Source organism: Pseudorasbora parva, chromosome 16, assembly GCF_024679245.1.
Source record: "Pseudorasbora parva isolate DD20220531a chromosome 16, ASM2467924v1, whole genome shotgun sequence".
Taxonomy (NCBI): Eukaryota; Metazoa; Chordata; class Actinopteri; order Cypriniformes; family Gobionidae; genus Pseudorasbora; species Pseudorasbora parva.
The window spans coordinates 39,177,278-39,196,798 of NC_090187.1; the positions used below are offsets into that span (position 1 = coordinate 39,177,278).

General features: G+C 37.9%; 1 protein-coding gene across 1 annotated transcript in view; it reads left to right on the forward strand.

The window, feature by feature from the left end:
- The first annotated feature begins 1,306 nt into the window (after positions 1 to 1,306).
- Positions 1,307 to 19,521, forward strand: part of rasgrf1 (Ras protein specific guanine nucleotide releasing factor 1) — a 53,136-nt gene continuing 34,921 nt past the window's right edge. Inside the window, exons 1-2 of the mRNA XM_067418972.1 lie at positions 1,307 to 1,963; positions 17,834 to 17,940. Coding sequence (XP_067275073.1) covers positions 1,688 to 1,963; positions 17,834 to 17,940 — 383 coding nt within the window. The 5' untranslated portion in view covers positions 1,307 to 1,687. The remainder of the gene's footprint in view (positions 1,964 to 17,833; positions 17,941 to 19,521) is intronic.

Genomic DNA, 19,521 nt, shown 5'->3' on the forward strand with positions numbered 1-19,521 from the left:
GCTATTTTCATGATTTATCAAAATTTTTATGTGGTTCAGATACAATAATATTTTGAGTTTCTATTTATTAAACAAATTTCCTTCATTGTATCAACTCAAATTTTTAATTTCAATAAACTCAACATTTTAAGGCAACCAGGTTACTTACTATTTTAAGTTAAACCAACAAAAAACAACCAACATTTTTTACAGTGTAGCAAAGCATCAAACTGAGCCACTGAAACTTTGAATCGGTCGGTCTGGATCCCGCTTGATAAGGAGGGGAAACTCTCCTCTCTACACGATCGCAGGAGTGGATGAACAATATCTTCTCAGGACAAACAAATCATCCTCACTAGACTAACTTTGTCTTGTTTTGCGTTTTTTTTAATCTGTAACGCATTCATGACTACGCATCGGACTCAGTGTGCAAGGTCTCTGTGCGTGACGAATTTTTTCGGATCACGAATACGAAAAAACGCATGCGAAAATATTGGACTCAGTGTGCACAGAGCTTAAGACTAACTGTGTTGAGCTGTATAATAATGATTTTTTTTTTCTTTTGATGAATGTATCCAAACAGTTGCTCATAAAACACATCATATATTAAAGCGTGTTTGGTGTTTCAATGGTTTCTACAAAATAAAAACAGAAGTTGAGGGTATGGCGGTTGTGATGTCATTGTTCGCATCCTGGTTAAAGTGACTTATTTCTCGGGATTTAAAAATTCTTGGAAAACATTTAGGATAACGTAAACAAGTCAACAAAATATATAACATTGTTCTTGTGGTTGTTGGATATTTCAATCCAAATATCTTACATATTGTGCCTTTAATGCAAAATTTTGTATTAACAGTTTTACTTATATTTTAATTACAAGCGGTAAGGTGTTTTACTTACAATACTTATATTTTACTTTATACAACTCAATATGCACTTTAATGTGACTGCATTATGGTTAGGTTTCTCTGCAGTGCCCTTAGCAGTGACAATAATATTCGCAATTTAGCACGTCTTAAATTAACTTGTTGCTTTTTATAACGTCGTTATTATTATTACTGCCATAAATGCACTATGCCTCTATGTTGCGATGCAATTTAACGTTTGTGGAGATGACAGATTTAGATAATGTTACATGTAGTGTAAACTTGTGCCATGTAGTAAGTCTAACTTTGCCAATATTAATAGCAATACTGGTTCGTCGTATGAAGAGAAACGTAGCCGTCCTAATCTGTGCAACAGATCTAAAATGAGCTGAAGTGACTCTTCGAAAGTACGTTTGCATCTCTGTCCGAGGTTCTGAAACCAGATCACGTGACGCCACTGCCTCATTCAGCAGTGAGCGCGCGCACTGGTTTATAGAGAATTTCACGTGAGAACGCGACAAACCATCACACGCATACACACTGTAGCCCACTTCTCCGCTCGCAGCCTCACAGAAGAGCTCACGGGAGGCGTTTTGCATCTTTTCCCACAGCTTCAACACAATCGACAACATTACGATGGTAGACTTTGGCATTCTTCGTTTTTCTCTGCGCTTCTTCCCTACTTCATGCCAAGGCGGCGATTGCAGTGGATGGGCAGAACGTGCCAGGCTTCGTTTCTAATCAAGAAAGTGCCCGTCTGCTCGGGGATCTCGTGCTAAGAAGATGTAAGGACCGAAACAAGCCTTTCCCCCCCTCCCAAAACCAGCATCTTCTTCACAAAAATGCAGAAGGGAATTCGACTTAATGATGGTCATGTCACCTACCTGGGTCTTTTGGCAAAGAAGGATGGCACGAGGCGAGGCTGTTTAAGCAAAAAGAGCTCCGACAACACAAAATGGCACACCAAGTGGTTTGCTCTGTTGCAAAATATGCTTTTTTATTTTGAGAGCGAGTCCAGCTCGCGACCTTCGGGATTATACCTGTTGGAGGGATGTGTGTGTGACAGGTCGCCCTCACCCAAACCTTCACTATCAGCAAAGGAGTGCTTAGAAAAACAGGTACGAAACAAACGGAATGGCAACTTTTGTGCATAGTTCATACATGGTGATATAGACCGTTAGAATAGAGTTACTTTTGGGGTAGGGCATCTAAAAATGGGCTTTCTGTTTCCAGCCAGCAGCGGCTGCATGGGGGTTTGTTTTATGCGTAAAAATGATGAGCATGCGCTCGAGACAACCAACAATTTCACCAGCAGGCAGGCAGCATCTACTGCTTTGCTCAGTGCTCGGATAATTTTTTGTTGTTGTTGATGTTCTTTTTTTGCATCTGATATCTCGTTTACTTTATTTAAAATAAAAAAAGAGGTTTGTCAGTCATGTCTACTTTTCTTTGGAAATTAGCATCTTTTGAGCGACATCACGTTACGTTAAAGTTAAAGGCAATTCCGTACGTTACATAACATGCGTATGATTATTGATTACTAGATTCGCTGCGATTACATAAATTAGGCTATCTGGCTAAACGATTAGCCTACAAATATGATTTTGTTCGTAGTCATTAAAGGCCTGGTTCATCCAAGCACTCAAAGTGTTGTCATCATTTACTCACCCTCAATGTTTCAACCCTTTAAGACTTTATTTCGTCAGTAGCCTAAAACTAAAAAAGAAACAGCATCAGTCACTTTCATTTAGGCTAATGTAAAACGAGAAATCATGGTCCCTAACATTATGCCTTGTGTTTCTCTTTGTCTTTCACTTAAGACATAACAACACGAAGGAGATCGAGGAAATGACAGAATTGTTTTAAGTAGGCCTGCTACAGCGTTTATTGCAGTAAACTTAATTGTCAGTATCACGCTAACGGTATTCAACAGTTTGATTGGTCATCATTTGCTATCCATCCAGCTTTCCAGGAACAATGGATCTTATTTTTCACGTTTCTCCTCAGAGACATTTAAGTTTTGCCTGTTCCGCTCTGCTTCTCACAAGAGAGAAAATGACGCTAGAGAAGCACTTTAAAAACCTCAGAGTCGCCATCATGCGGAAAACTGGCGTAGAATCGCAGTCTGTTTGACGTATTGATTTAATTCCCGCGCTGATATTAATAGCATCCTACCTTGGCAACTGCGTCTTCACAACGTGTTTATTAACAAATCGCTCCCAAAACTGAACTTTATGTTCACAAGACACTGTTTTGGCGTCTAGAAAGGTGTTATGCAGCATTTAATGTTCTTTGTTCCTGTAATTGACTGCTGATTAGGCTAAACCCAGTGACTTCTCGCTTCAAATATGTCTTTTTTTTTCCAGACATGTCAAAGTAGGCTATTTTAATGTAGTTATCACTTAAACATAGTTATGGTAATGTTATGGTGTTTTGGGCTATCCTTGTTTGATTTTAGAGTGATTATGTACCAACATTTTTGCTCCAATAAAAATGTATAGCCTTACTTATAGGTGCATTCCACATTTGTACTTGTTCAGATGTGATAGACATAAAGTAATGAGTGTCAATTTTGACAAATATAATAAAATAAAAAAAATGTATGTCATCATTAACATGAGAAAACAGCTTTATTCTGTGTGGAGCGGGTGGTTTTCAGTGGAGGCCACCATGTTGAAATCACATGACCAGCAGTGTCATGAAATAAAGTACAACAGTGCCGATCACTTTTTCAGCAGCCTTGATTTGACAAGTATTTTCCCCCCATTGGGATTGTAAAAAAATGGGGGGGAAAAGTCTGTTAAAAGCCATTAACCATACCAGCCAGATACAAGGTGAATCAGACTACAAACTTTAATTTAAAACAAAACAAATTTAACTAGTTAATAGTTAATAAGGGAAAGTACAGTGGCCGAGAGAGCTGCAACTGACGAAAACACATGCTAACAGAAAAAACATTACCAAATTAAGTCCTTGTTGGTTTGACAACACGTGCTGCAAATACTTAACATAACCAAATACAGAAACACACTGCAAATACTCAACACAACCAAATACAGAAACACACAGCTAATACTCAACACAACCAAATACAGAAACACACAGCTAATACTCAACACAACCAAATACAGAAACACACTGCAAATACTCAACACAACCAAATACAGAAGCACACTGCAAATACTCAACACAACCAAATACAGAAACACACAGCTAATACTCAACACAACTAAATACAGAAACACACTGCAAATACTCAACACAACCAAATACAGAAACACACTGCAAATACTCAACACAACCAAATACAGAAACACACTGCAAATACTCAACACAACCAAATAGAGAAACACACTGCAAATACTCAACACAACTAAATACAGAAACACACTGCAAATACTCAACACAACCAAATACAGAACCACACTGGAAATACTCAACACAACTAAATACAGAAACACACTGCAAATACTCAACACAACCAAATACAGAAACACACTGCAAATACTCAACACAACCAAATAGAGAAACACACTGCAAATACTCAACACAACTAAATACAGAAACACACTGCAAATACTCAACACAACCACATACGGAAACACACAGCTAATACTCAACACAACCAAATACAGAAACACACTGCAAATACTCAACACAACCAAATACAGAAACACACAGCTAATACTCAACACAACCAAATACAGAAACACACTGGAAATACTCAACACAACCAAATAAAGAAACACACTGGAAATACTCAACACAACCACATACGGAAACACACTGGAAATACTCAACACAACCAAATACAGAAACACACTGCAAATACTCAACACAACCAAATACAGAAACACACAGCTAATACTCAACACAACCAAATACAGAACCACACTGGAAATACTCAACACAACCAAATAAAGAAACACACTGCAAATACTCAACACAACTAAATACAGAAACACACTGCAAATACTCAACACAACCAAATAGAGAAACACACTGCAAATACTCAACACAACCAAATACGGAAACACACTGGAAATACTCAACACAACCAAATACGGAAACACACTGCAAATACTCAACACAACCAAATACGGAAACACACTGCAAATACTCAACACAACCAAATACAGAAACACACTGCAAATACTCAACACAACCAAATACAGAAACACACTACAAATACTCAACACAACCAAATACAGAAACACTGCAAATATATAACACAACCAAATTACGAAACATGCTGCAAATACTCAACACAACTAAATACAGAAACACACTGCAAATACTCAACACAACCAAATACAGAAACACACTGCAAATACTCAACACAACCAAATACAGAAACACACTGGAAATACTCAACACAACCAAATACATAAACACACTGCAAATACTCAACACAACCAAATACATAAACACACTGCAAATACTCAACACAACCAAATACAGAAACACACTGCAAATACTCAACACAACCAAATACAGAAACACACTGCAAATACCCAACACAACCAAATACAGAAACACACTGGAAATACTCAACTCAACCAAATAGAGAAACACACTGCAAATACTCAACACAACTAAATACAGAAACACACTGCAAATACTCAACACAATTAAATACAGAAACACACTGCAAATACTCAACACAACTAAATACAGAAACACACTGCAAATACTCAACACAACTAAATACAGAAACACACTGCAAATACTCAACACAACCAAATAGAGAAACACACTGCAAATACTCAACACAACTAAATACAGAAACACACTGGAAATACTCAACACAACCAAATACAGAAACACACTGGAAATACTCAACACAACCAAATAGAGAAACACACTGCAAATACTCAACACAACCAAATACGGAAACACACTGCAAATACTCAACACAACTAAATACAGAAACACACTGCAAATACTCAACACAACCACATACGGAAACACACAGCTAATACTCAACACAACCAAATACAGAAACACACTGCAAATACTCAACACAACCAAATACAGAAACACACAGCTAATACTCAACACAACCAAATACAGAAACACACTGGAAATACTCAACACAACCAAATAAAGAAACACACTGGAAATACTCAACACAACCACATACGGAAACACACTGGAAATACTCAACACAACCAAATACAGAAACACACTGCAAATACTCAACACAACCAAATACAGAAACACACAGCTAATACTCAACACAACCAAATACAGAAACACACTGCAAATACTCAACACAACCAAATACAGAAACACACAGCTAATACTCAACACAACCAAATACAGAACCACACTGGAAATACTCAACACAACCAAATAAAGAAACACACTGCAAATACTCAACACAACTAAATACAGAAACACACTGCAAATACTCAACACAACCAAATAGAGAAACACACTGCAAATACTCAACACAACCAAATACGGAAACACACTGGAAATACTCAACACAACCAAATACGGAAACACACTGCAAATACTCAACACAACCAAATACGGAAACACACTGCAAATACTCAACACAACCAAATACAGAAACACACTGCAAATACTCAACACAACCAAATACAGAAACACACTACAAATACTCAACACAACCAAATACAGAAACACTGCAAATATATAACACAACCAAATTACGAAACATGCTGCAAATACTCAACACAACTAAATACAGAAACACACTGCAAATACTCAACACAACCAAATACAGAAACACACTGCAAATACTCAACACAACCAAATACAGAAACACACTGGAAATACTCAACACAACCAAATACATAAACACACTGCAAATACTCAACACAACCAAATACATAAACACACTGCAAATACTCAACACAACCAAATACAGAAACACACTGCAAATACTCAACACAACCAAATACAGAAACACACTGCAAATACCCAACACAACCAAATACAGAAACACACTGGAAATACTCAACTCAACCAAATAGAGAAACACACTGCAAATACTCAACACAACTAAATACAGAAACACACTGCAAATACTCAACACAATTAAATACAGAAACACACTGCAAATACTCAACACAACTAAATACAGAAACACACTGCAAATACTCAACACAACTAAATACAGAAACACACTGCAAATACTCAACACAACCAAATAGAGAAACACACTGCAAATACTCAACACAACTAAATACAGAAACACACTGGAAATACTCAACACAACCAAATACAGAAACACACTGGAAATACTCAACACAACCAAATAGAGAAACACACTGCAAATACTCAACACAACCAAATACGGAAACACACTGCAAATACTCAACACAACCAAATACAGAAACACACTGGAAATACTCAACACTACCAAATACAGAAACACACTGGAAATACTCAACACAACCAAATAGAGAAACACACTGCAAATACTCAACACAACCAAATAGAGAAACACACTGCAAATACTCAACACAACCAAATACAGAAACACACTGCAAATACCCAACACAACCAAATACAGAAACACACTGGAAATACTCAACACAACCAAATAGAGAAACACACTGCAAATACTCAACACAACTAAATACAGAAACACACTGCAAATACTCAACACAATTAAATACAGAAACACACTGCAAATACTCAACACAACTAAATACAGAAACACACTGCAAATACTCAACACAACTAAATACAGAAACACACTGCAAATACTCAACACAACCAAATAGAGAAACACACTGCAAATACTCAACACAACTAAATACAGAAACACACTGGAAATACTCAACACAACCAAATACAGAAACACACTGGAAATACTCAACACAACCAAATAGAGAAACACACTGCAAATACTCAACACAACCAAATACGGAAACACACTGCAAATACTCAACACAACCAAATACAGAAACACACTGGAAATACTCAACACTACCAAATACAGAAACACACTGGAAATACTCAACACAACCAAATACAGAAACACACTGGAAATACTCAACACTACCAAATAGAGAAACACACTGCAAATGCTCAACACAACCAAATACGGAAACACACTGCAAATACTCAACACAACTAAATACAGAAACACACTGCAAATACTCAACACAACCAAATAGAGAAACACACTGCAAATACTCAACACAACTAAATACAGAAACACACTGCAAATACTCAACACAACTAAATACAGAAACACACTGCAAATACTCAACACAACCAAATACGGAAACACACTGCAAATACTCAACACAACCAAGTACAGAAACACACTGCAAATACTCAACACAACTAAATACAGAAACACACTGCAAATACGCAACACAACCAAATACGGAAACACACTGCAAATACTCAACACAACCAAATACAGAAACACACTGCAAATACTCAACACAACCAAATACAGAAACACACTGCAAATACTCAACACAACCAAATACAGAAACACACTGGAAATACTCAACACAACCAAATACAGAAACACGTTGCAAATATTCACAACCAAACCAAATACATAAACATGGTGCAAATACTCAACACAGAAAGTACAGAACTTTCTGTGTTGAGTATTTGCAGAACAAAATACAGAAACACACAGCAAATACTCACAACACAACCAAATACAGAAACACACTGCAAATGCTCACAACTCAACCAAATACAAAAATGTGCTCTAAATAGCATTTATTTTGACCAGGTTTAAACCATTAATTAAACAAAACAGATTTTATTTTTATAAACCTTTAACTTTATTTAGTTATAGTGTATTTTGTCAGATTACTTAAGATATTAATATCCAAAAGGCTATGGAATTATAAGATCAGGATGTTAAATTAAACAGAAAACTCACCTTTCATGTCATCGAAAAAACCACTGACGAGCAGATATTGAACAATAAGCATGTCCTAGCTAGGTTCGTCACATGTTGGGGTCCCCTGGTTAAACATTGCCGTTGTGATTTGTGTTGTTTTCTACATGTTTCTGTATTTGATTGCGTTATGAGTATTTGCAGCACATTTTTGTATTTGGTTGCATTGTGAGTATTTGCAGCACATGTGTTGTCAAACTAATAAAGTTGTTTTCTTATTTTGCTGGTGTTTTTTCTATTTGCATCTGTTTTCTTCAGTTGCAGCGTGTTGAGCTCTATCGGCCACCGTAGGAAAGAACTACAGTCCCATGAAGCATTTTGAATTACATAAATTAAAAAACGATGGAGGAATATTAAAACTATTGATTTAAATATTGTATTTTGTAGTTTGAGAGTGATGAGAGACTCAATTATGTCATGATTGTCGCACAATTCTCTGATTGGTTGAGAGTTCTTTGCAGAATCGTGGGTAATGCAGTTTTTCACCAAGAATTCCTCTGTTCAACACGATTATTTAATAATAATAATAATAATAATAATAATAATAATAATCGTCTAATGGCTTCAGCAAACGCATATATCATTGATTAAAAACCTCAGAGCTCACAGGTCTTATTTATAAATGATTGTTAAAAATCAATTTCCCTGTGTAAAATTAAATGGGATTTTTACTTTTGGAACCCAACTGGACCTGGTTACTAATAAAAACAATAATAGTATCCATAAAAATAATTTCAAATTTTAAATCCCTTTTCCAATGTTTACAAATTATAAACATAAAAGTACATGGTATGGATAGGCATATGTGTAATCCCCCAGACAGTCAAAAAATCAGTATGAGTGGAAAATAAAATGTCCTCTCAATCGTTCCGTGCTGAAGTGATGACCTGCAGCTACATTGAGCGCGGACAAACGGCAGGACGTCAAGTGGTGGCCATGGCTGACACACCACCAAATGTTTCCGTCTAAGACTCAGCCGCACTGCACAAGAGGAGAGATCTTGCGACATGCAAAACCTCCAAACAATGCGCAAAATGTGAACTTTATAGATACATGCAAAAAAATATTGACGTAAAAGAGTGAAAGTAGTTTAAACCTATAGGTGTCAGTATAAGAGCCAGAGAAATGTAAACAAAAACATACTGAGTGCAGCTTTAATATTCAGCAACCTAATGTGACAGTGACTTAATCAACGCAGCCATATGGCAATCTGAAGCATGCACTATTTAGAATAGTTTATCAGTTGATCCTGAAACAAAATCTCTGAAAAGTTCTTCTTTGTTTTACAAGCATAACTTTTGACTATTAGACTGAGATGGAGACTCACATAGCTGAAGATGTTTTACCTTGGTTAAACCTGCCTGGCTGTGTCTTCAGCCTGCAGTGCTTGTGTGTGTGTGTAAGGACCGCAATTCAACGTGAGTCTAGGACCTTCCTGTGAACAGCTGTCCCTGTGCTGACAAAGCAGGATGCGGCATGGAGTTTGATGCTGTGCATGTCTGTCGTCCTCTAAAGAACAGAGCGTAGTCAGAGCGGCGTTACCTCACAATCAACGACTCTTTGTTAGAATTCACACACACTTCACCCTTTTTATTAGGCATGCATGCTGTAACCTCATTCAGTGTAAATCATTTGCATGAATAATTTACTCTGGCAAGCTTAAAATGCATAAGATACCTGCCATTTTGCTAATACTTTTCTTGAGCAGAGCAGTCAAAATAGATACTTTCATGGGTCTCCCACTTGTGTGCATGTAACGGATGTAGGCCAGTAAGAGCTGTGTGAACCTCACTCCCCTGGCCTTAAGACACACACTAACGGCAGCGGTCTTTAGCGTCCTTGTTAGCACGCCCACCTCCCACACCAGAGGCCTTGGTTCGAATCTCACTCTGAGCGGGTCAAGTAGGATTTGGTTTACATTTGGTGCCGTGACCCGGAAGGGAGGTTTAGGGGGTGAGTGTAACAGATGTAGGCCAGTAAGAGCTGTGCGTGTAAACCTCACTCCACTGTTCTCAAGAGGCAAGTTAGAGGCTGTGGGTTTTAGCATCCTTGTTAGTCTACCTGCCTCCCATACAGGAGACCTCGGTTCGAATCCCGGACAAAGCTTGTCGAGTAGGACTGGTTATAAATACTTATTCACATATTGTTAAAATGTCAGTAGTATATGTAAATTAACAATGTTTACTCGTTCTCTGTGATACCTGGGCCAAAAAATTCATGATTATTTGTCAGCAAAAGTCACACTTTTGACTATGGAAGCTTTTACAGAATAAAAAAATACAAAATAGAATTGTGTGTCTCACAATTTTGACTTTTTTTCTTGCAATTGCAAGTTTACATCTTACAACTTGTAATACTTATAAACTTGCAATTCTAAGAAAAAGTCATAATTGTGAAATTAAAAAAAGTCACGATTACCTTTTGTTTTGTTTTCTCATTCCATGGGGTAAATAAGTTTCCATATTTGACAGCCCCAGGGCTTTCGTGAAAACTAGATTCCTTAGATTATACTTCTGGGGGGATTGACAGAACGGCAGGTTCAGTTTTCAGTTTTACCGTCCTTTTGCAGTAAAACACACAAAGTAGCTCAATTCAGTCTGGGATGTACAGATTATAATTTGTATACAGACCAGTCTCCACATCTTTGCTTAGAAATCCATTTTAATTTCTAATTGAATATCTATTTTTTGTTTTTTTTTTACATTGCAGTGTTCATGGCTATTCTCTAATCTAAAAAAAGCATTTACTCAGCACAAAGGGGTTTTCGGGCAATCTGTGTATCGGCGTATTCATCACAAATTTGCGTTTTATTGAAAATCATCCTGCTACATGTTCTTTCATTGTCATTGTATTTACATAGTAATCACTCTGCTCTACCATTCATTTATTGGCCCTTCTTTAATATATCTGCATTTGAGCCCATGGTTCCTATGGCAACTCCTATTTGCATGAGAAAAAGAGTGGTTGGAGGGATGGTGTGTGTGTGTGCGTGTGTGTGCGTGTGTGTGTGTGTGTGTGTGTGTGTGTGTGTGTGTGTGTGTGTGTGTGCGCGTGTGCGCGTGTGCGTGCGTGCGTGTGTGCGTGTGTGCGTGCGTGTGTGTGTGCGTGTGTGTGTGTGTGTTGCGGGAGCGTAGCAGTGCGTTGCGCCTCCTTCATTAATGCTAAGGCTGTTTGGGCTAAATTTGTTCTGTTCTGTACCTCTAAGGGGTCAGGGCCCATTTATAGCAAAACACTCATCTCTCTTTTGGGAACAGTTGCATTTCTGCAGCTCAACAGAATGAGTGAGTGCATGTAGACTTACTGATGCTTGCTATTTTGGTCTCCTTGTAGACTGCACTTGCATTAGTGCTCAAGACAGACATAATACAGTTTGTCCTTTACAGAGGAGTGGGAACATGAAGAAAAAAAGGGCATACATCTTGTTAAAGCTGTGCATTATGGATTTGACTTTAACAGACTCACAATGGTACACTTTTATTTTTTTACAGTCCATTTTCTTTCCCAAAACCATGGTTCACTTCATTTAGTAAAGGCTGACGTGACAGTTAACAGGTTGCAACACAAAAGGAAAGTGTAGTTGTCTGATGAAAGAATCTGAAAGGACCTGTCTGAACTCTTACATTATACGGCAACTTTCATAATGTGTTATTCACAATGTGTTATTTATTTACTTGATTGATCTAATAAAGAAAAAGTTATGTTTATTTAACATTTAATCATACAGGATGAGTTTTTTGGAGAAAGTAAAAATGCAGTATGTTTCCTGTGATGGATAAGTTTAGGGGCAGGGGCTCTATGTGTAGGGGGATAGAAAATATGGTTTGTACAGTCCCCACAAAGATAGTGAACCAGACGTGTGTGTGTGTGTGTGTGTGTGTGTGTGTGTGTGTGTGTGTGTGTGTGTGTGTGTGTGTGTGTGTGTGTGTGTGTGTGTGTGTGTGTGTGTGTGTGGTGTTTTAATAAGCATATGATTTTTCCAAGACCTGATCAGCTGCGCAGCATTGATTGAAATCAATTTTGGAATTGGCACTGGGAATCTGTAGCCTGACATGGCCATACTCAATTCTAGTCAGAATATGAATCTGATGCTGCTCCATTTGGGCTGTAATCATGGGGCGTTTCAGAAGTGATGTTTTGTGGAAAACAAAAGACAAGGATGAACAAGAAATTAACATACAGTTCACAAGAATATATACAAGGAAGAGTTTGTTGTAAGTCGCCAGCAGCAGAGCAGCTCCAGACAAACAATGACACTCAAAACTGTCCTGTTACTATAGCTAACATTACAACAGCAGCATATCAAAACCAATGTAACTCATATATGGAGCAGAAACAACACAACCGTGTACGCTTTAAGGCCTTCCCCCTTAGGTCCCTCCAGTGCTGGAAAGCTTTTCTAATATTAACGAAGGTCCTAAAGCTCTTGTTTTTTTCTCTCTTTTGTAATGTCTCTCTGCCATCTCTCTCTCTACAGTTTTTCTTCAAATCTCCCTCTTGCTCACTCTCTCTCCTTCCCCATCATGAGTGGACACGGGGAAAGGCACTACAAGTGTTGTGTGCGCTCTGTCCGATCCACTTCCAACTTACTGCACCTTTAAGATTCTGTCCTACTACTTGAAATTCTGATGATATTAACTCCCATTATTCACTGCATGGTGAATGATGTGATCAATCCCTAATTCACCCAAGATCAACCACAACTGACTGTTTGCTAAACTCCACCTACCTTAGGGCTCTATCATACACCTGGAGCAATGCGATGCAAGTATTTTTTGCTAGTTTCAGCAAGACAATATAATTTTCAAGTCCAATGTTCTGCTTATTACACATACAGCTGCACGTTTTCAAGTTTTTCATTAACCGTTAACCGAGGCCCTTAACGGTTAATACTTGGTCAACCATAGTGTGCGTCAGGGTTATTATTTTTAGTTTATTAATTTAACGACCGCCATCTCCGTATAGTGAACGCGCCTATAGAGAGAAATGCACATCATTGATTACATAATCAGAGAGTAGCCTATTTCTTTTCGTTTTAAATTGTTAAAAGACATTTCAAGCTTTCTTAAGATATATTTCATGTCTGTGAGGCCTACGCAGAGTTTCGTTAAATTAGGATGAGATGCGCTCCAGTTAATGAGCAATGCAAGTGGCCGCGAGGGCGCCTGCATGATTAGGGCATGTAGTAAAATATGCAGCCGAGAATGATTCACACAGCGTTTGACTCGCGCAGCTGAGCCTCTCCCGGCAGAGAGTTCAAGCATCTGTGGACTCGTTCCTTCAGCTCTGGCCATCTTGCTTTCAGTCCGCTATTAGCTTTTTTTGTTTTCTTCATTACAGTTAAAGTAACCTCTGCTTTTCGCTAGTCCCTCACAAGTTTCTACTTCAAACTTTCTTTCTTCTGCTCCGTTATGCACAGCGCGCGCAGCTCCCGCTCTGCTTCTGCCCTAATGCGACTTATAGTCCAGTGCGACTTATGTTATTTTCCTCTTCATGACGCATTTTTTGACTGATGCAACTTATATTCCGGAGCGACTTATAGCCTGAAAAATGCGATAAGCACTGCATTGCAATACTTGCATTTTGCCCCGTCACTCTCAATTTTAAAGTGCTCCCACGCTGTGCTTTTCTTTGCCCGCTTAGAAACTAAGCTGGTCATGACTTCTTCTTGTGGATATTACAAATGTCTGGGAGCGCTCTGGCGGTCTCTATTGGTGCAAAAATATATTACAACTAAATTTAAAGCACGTCAGTGACGCCACTTAACCGAGCAAAATGTTTCACTCGGTTACGCAATTTTTAACGGATAATCGGTTAATCGGTTAACCATGGACACCCCTAACATTTTAAAAGGTTAGTTCAACCAAAAATATAAATTATCTCATTAATTACTTACCCTAATGTCTTCTGACACCTGTAAGACCTCCGTTCATCTTCGGAACACAAATGAAGATATTTGTGTTGAAATCCAATGGCTCAGAAAGGCCTTTATTGACACCAGTGTCATTTCCTCTCTCAAGACCCATAAAGACACTAAAGACGTCATTACAAAGCCCATCTCACTACAGTGGCTCTACAATCATTTTATGAAGCGATGAGAATAGTTTTTGTGCGAAAAAAACAAAAATAACGACAAAGTTTTGAATGTGTATGGATTCATGATTAGGATTGCCAGTGTCACGTGATTTCAGCAGTTTGACACGCGTTCCGAATCATGAATCGATACGCTGATTCATAACGGTTCGACACTTTGTTTTGAAATCGGCCCATCACTATATAAGTCGTTATTTAGTTGTTGTTTTTTGCACACAAAACTATTCTCATCGCTTCATAAAATGATTGTAGAGCCGCTGTAGTGAGATGGGCTTTGTAACGACGTCTTTAGTGCCTTTATGGGTCTTGAGAGAGGAAATGACATTGGTGTCAATGAAGGCCTTTCTGAGCCATCGGATTTCAACACAAATATCTTAATCTGTGTTTCGAAGATGAACGGAGGTCCTACGAGTGTCCAACGACATTAGGGTAAGTAATTAATGACAGGATTTTCATTTTTGGGTGAACTAACCCTTTAAATATTAAAAACAAAATGATTCCTCTCTGGAGAAGCGTTCAGTTTTTACGTTCAGAAATTCCTCCGTGTAAAAGCAAATCTGTCATGGTGCAAGAGCAACTGGCTTTTAAAGGGAATGGGACATGAGACTCTGACTGGTTTATTGCATGTTAGGCCCAAAACACACCCATGACTCATTAAGAAGAGACAGGTACAACCCTTTTGGACCATGCGCCTTTTTCTGTCATTAACCTAGCAAAAGTGGATTCGGACGTGCTCTAAGTGCTTCAGACCATACACTCAGATCGTTGTTTGCTGAGTCAAGCTTTACAGAACATCAAACAGGAATGAATTGGTATTGTATTCTCTCTCTCTCTCTCTCTCTCTCTCTCTCTCTCTCTCTCTCTCTCTCTCTCATTTTTGGAGTATTGGTGTGAACTGAGTTGTTTCTAAACGTCTCTACAATACATTATCTATGATTCTGTGCACTCTTGTCTCCTACACTGTGACCTGAATACATCAGTTTACCTTGGAGTAAATGTGTGCTTACTGATGTTATACATGTTCGTTTGTGAATGAGGGGTGACACAAAACCTAATCCACAGGATGCAAATACCTTGTATCTTGTATCACTATTTGAGTCGCTAATTCAAGTATATTTCTTGAATAATAAGTCTTTTTTCATCACTATTTTCCAAATATATTACACAGGGATTTGTGCATTTGTACCTGTGTGCTGAAATGTCTGCTTCCAATGCGTCTCCACTGCATGAGACAAATGACTGTGATGTAATTTAGCAGCGCTAAGGTGTCTTGAAGGTCTGCTGTGCAGCAGAAATGGAGGTTGTTGGGGATTCAGTGCTAAGGCCTGGCTTTCTGAAATGAAGAGAGACGGGTGGCACATACAGAGCCATAGCCACTAGCGCACAGAGTTGCTAGGTAACAGGTAGCATACAGTTATGTAATGCGCCATGCTCCCAGTTTACATGTTTTATGGTGTTCCTCTGGAGACCTGGAGCTATCTCAGGCACAGCGAAGTTCCCTCAGCACATCCGCTTGGCGACCCATCAGATCTGTGTACTCTGAACCCTTCGTGCACTCTCACTCATCCGTCCGAAAGATCAGGGAGGTATAACCACACAGAGTTAGTTCCTTTTTTCTGGTGTTTTGGTGAAATTATGCATGTCAAATTTGCATATACAAAGGAGTTTTTGTTTGTATTTTATTGTACCATTCTGAGATGCTGGGCTGCAGTACTGAAGATTCACCGAAATGCCACTTTAAAAGCTGTCAAAAAAACATGTTCACCGAATCGCTGACTTGTTATTATTTGTATATGGTTTGTATTAATTTGTGCCAATTATCTTCAGTTCCTTGGCAAATGCACCAGACTCTGTTAAAGGGATAGTTTACCCAAAAATTACAATTCTGTCATTACTCACCCTCCCTCATGTCATTCCAAACCTGTAAGACTTTCGTTCGTCTTTGAAACACAAATGAAGATCTTTTTGATGAAGTCTGAGAGCTTTCTGTCCCTCCATTGACAGCTACGCAACTGACACTTTGAAGCTTCAAAAAGATTTTAAAGAGATTGTGAAACGAATCGATATTAATTGAGCGGTTTAGTTCAAATTTTCTGAAGACACTCGACTACTATATATGGTGAACAGATTTAATTGAGGCTTTTATTCACATATAGATATTCATCAACTCCCACATCAGTTATGGTAAACGGAAGCTCAAGCATGATCGCTTGACGTGCGAGAACAAATGAGGTTCAATTCTCATGTTACACGTCACGTTTGTGCTTCAGCGAGAACCAATGAGGTTCATTCTCATGTTACACTTCACGTTTGAGCTTCAGCAAGAGCCAATGAGGTTCATTCTCATGTTACACATCACGTTTGAGCTTCAGCAAGAGCCAATGAGGTTCAATTCTCATGTTACACGTCACGTTTGTGCTTCAGCGAGAACCAATGAGGTTAATTTTCTTGTGTCTAAATTAAATATATTCATCATATAAAGATTGTGTCTTTTCAGAAAATTTGGACTACCTTTAAGGGATAATGTACAATTAGCCTTCATGATTGCAAATTAAACTGAAACAGGGTAAGGACCCTGACACAAAACATGTGGTATTGTACCACCCTGACATTATCTGGTTTTGTTGTAGTTTTTTTCTTTTTTTTTTCTTACATGGCTATTTATCAGGTAAATAAATTTAAATAGATATATTTCCAAGAAATGCTGTTATTTTGAACCCCCACCCAAAAAAATAAGTTCCTACTCCTAAATCTAACCCTATAGTATACCCATACATTTCCCTCAAAATCTGGGGGTAATGATAGGTGAATAAGAAGGGTGTAGAGGCTTCTAACCCTCTTTGTAATCCCAAACATGACATTAACTGTATACATAACCCTCAAATCTGATTGGTTGAAAGGGTTTTGATTCAGGAACATGGTCTATACTTTGAAATCACTATCACCAGTTTTGTAGTTGAAATGCATTTCTGTTCTGTCTGTTTCACAGTATTATTTCACTGTCAGCTTCAACCATGAGAATCAGAAGGCTGTGGAGCTTCGTACAGAAGACGTTAAGGACTGCGATGAATGGGTGGCAGCAATATCACATGCCAGGTAAGAAAACTCTTTCAGTGATCATATAACAGCCTACCGCTGTTTACTTCAGTACAAGAAGGAAAGTGGATTTAATGAATATGTTTGCTATGCATATGCTGTTATTTTTTTAGAAACTCAGTGAATGTGTATTTACAACTGATTTCTGTAAGATCACGCCTTTTTCCTTGGATTTCCCTTGCTTTGTTGGGAATTGCTTAGGGATGAGTCGAAAAGCCGCCTTCAGAGAGTCTTCTCATAATGGCTGAATTCTCTGCTTTTGTTTATGCTTCATATACAGTTTCATACATACAGCTTAAATGTGAAGGGAGTAAATTAATACAGAGGAGATTTTTTTTTTTCTTTTGCGAAGTGGACAGATTCCATGTCTCATTATCTATAATTAGCCTGAAGCTTGTTTAAGCAGTCTTGGTTGTTCTGCTGGGAATATTGCTTATTTTTAGTAATGAACTTTGAGTTTGAATTCTCTATTGGGAACTAACAAACAAAGCACAACATGTTGTGTCTTTAATAACAAAGAGCCATTATGCAGTCAAGGATTTATGTGCATTTTGATATGATTTAAGTTTGTTTATCTTCATGAGAGAATTAAGGCATAACCTTGTTAAGAGGAATAATGCATATTTATATACAATATACAGAACTGTTTCAAATTTATATTCAATTGTTTTATATGGTGGATGTTTTAACAAAAAAATACACAGGTAAGAAAATGGTTTGGGTTTGTTGGATTCTAGTTCATCTAGTTGCATGAACTGACTTATAATGATGGTTGGAGGTATTTTGCTGTGTACTGTATTATGAAGTTCTTCTAGAGACATTATGAAATTGAATAATGAATCACTAATCACGTTTTTCCTTTGCGGTTTCCCTGTCAACATGGATCTGTGAAAACAACTAAAAACGCTATTTGGCCAGTAGCTGGTGATGGCACTTTTTAAAGAAATACTGCACTTGCACTTTGAATCTCGTTTTTATAAAAGTTTGCATTTTTAAGCCCCCAAAATGCTGTTGTCATGTACAGGTGCTGGTCATATAATTAGAATTTCATCAAAAAGTAGATTTATTTCACTAATTCCATTCAAAAAGTGAAACTTTTATATTATATTCATTCATTACACACAGACTGATATTTCAAATTTCTTTTAATTTTGATGATTATAACTGACAACTAAGGAAAATCCCAAATTCAGTATCTCAGAAAATTAGAATATTACTTAAGACCAATACAGGATTTTTAGAAATCTTGAATTTCCAATTCAACTGAAAAGTATGAGCATGATAAGTATGAGCATATACAGCACTCAATATTTAGTCGTGGCTCCTTTTGCCTGAATTTCTGCAGCAATGCGGCGTGGCATGGAGTCGATCAGTCAGGTGTTATGAGAGCCCAGGTTGCTCTGATAGTGGCCTTAAGCTCTTCTGCATATCTTCATCTTCACAATACCCCATAGATTTTCTATGTGGTTAAGGTCAGGTGAGTTTGCTGACCAATTAAGAACAGGGATACCATGGTCCTTAAACCAGGCACTGGTGGCTTTGGCACTGTGTGCAGGTGCCAAGTCCTGTTGGAAAATGAAA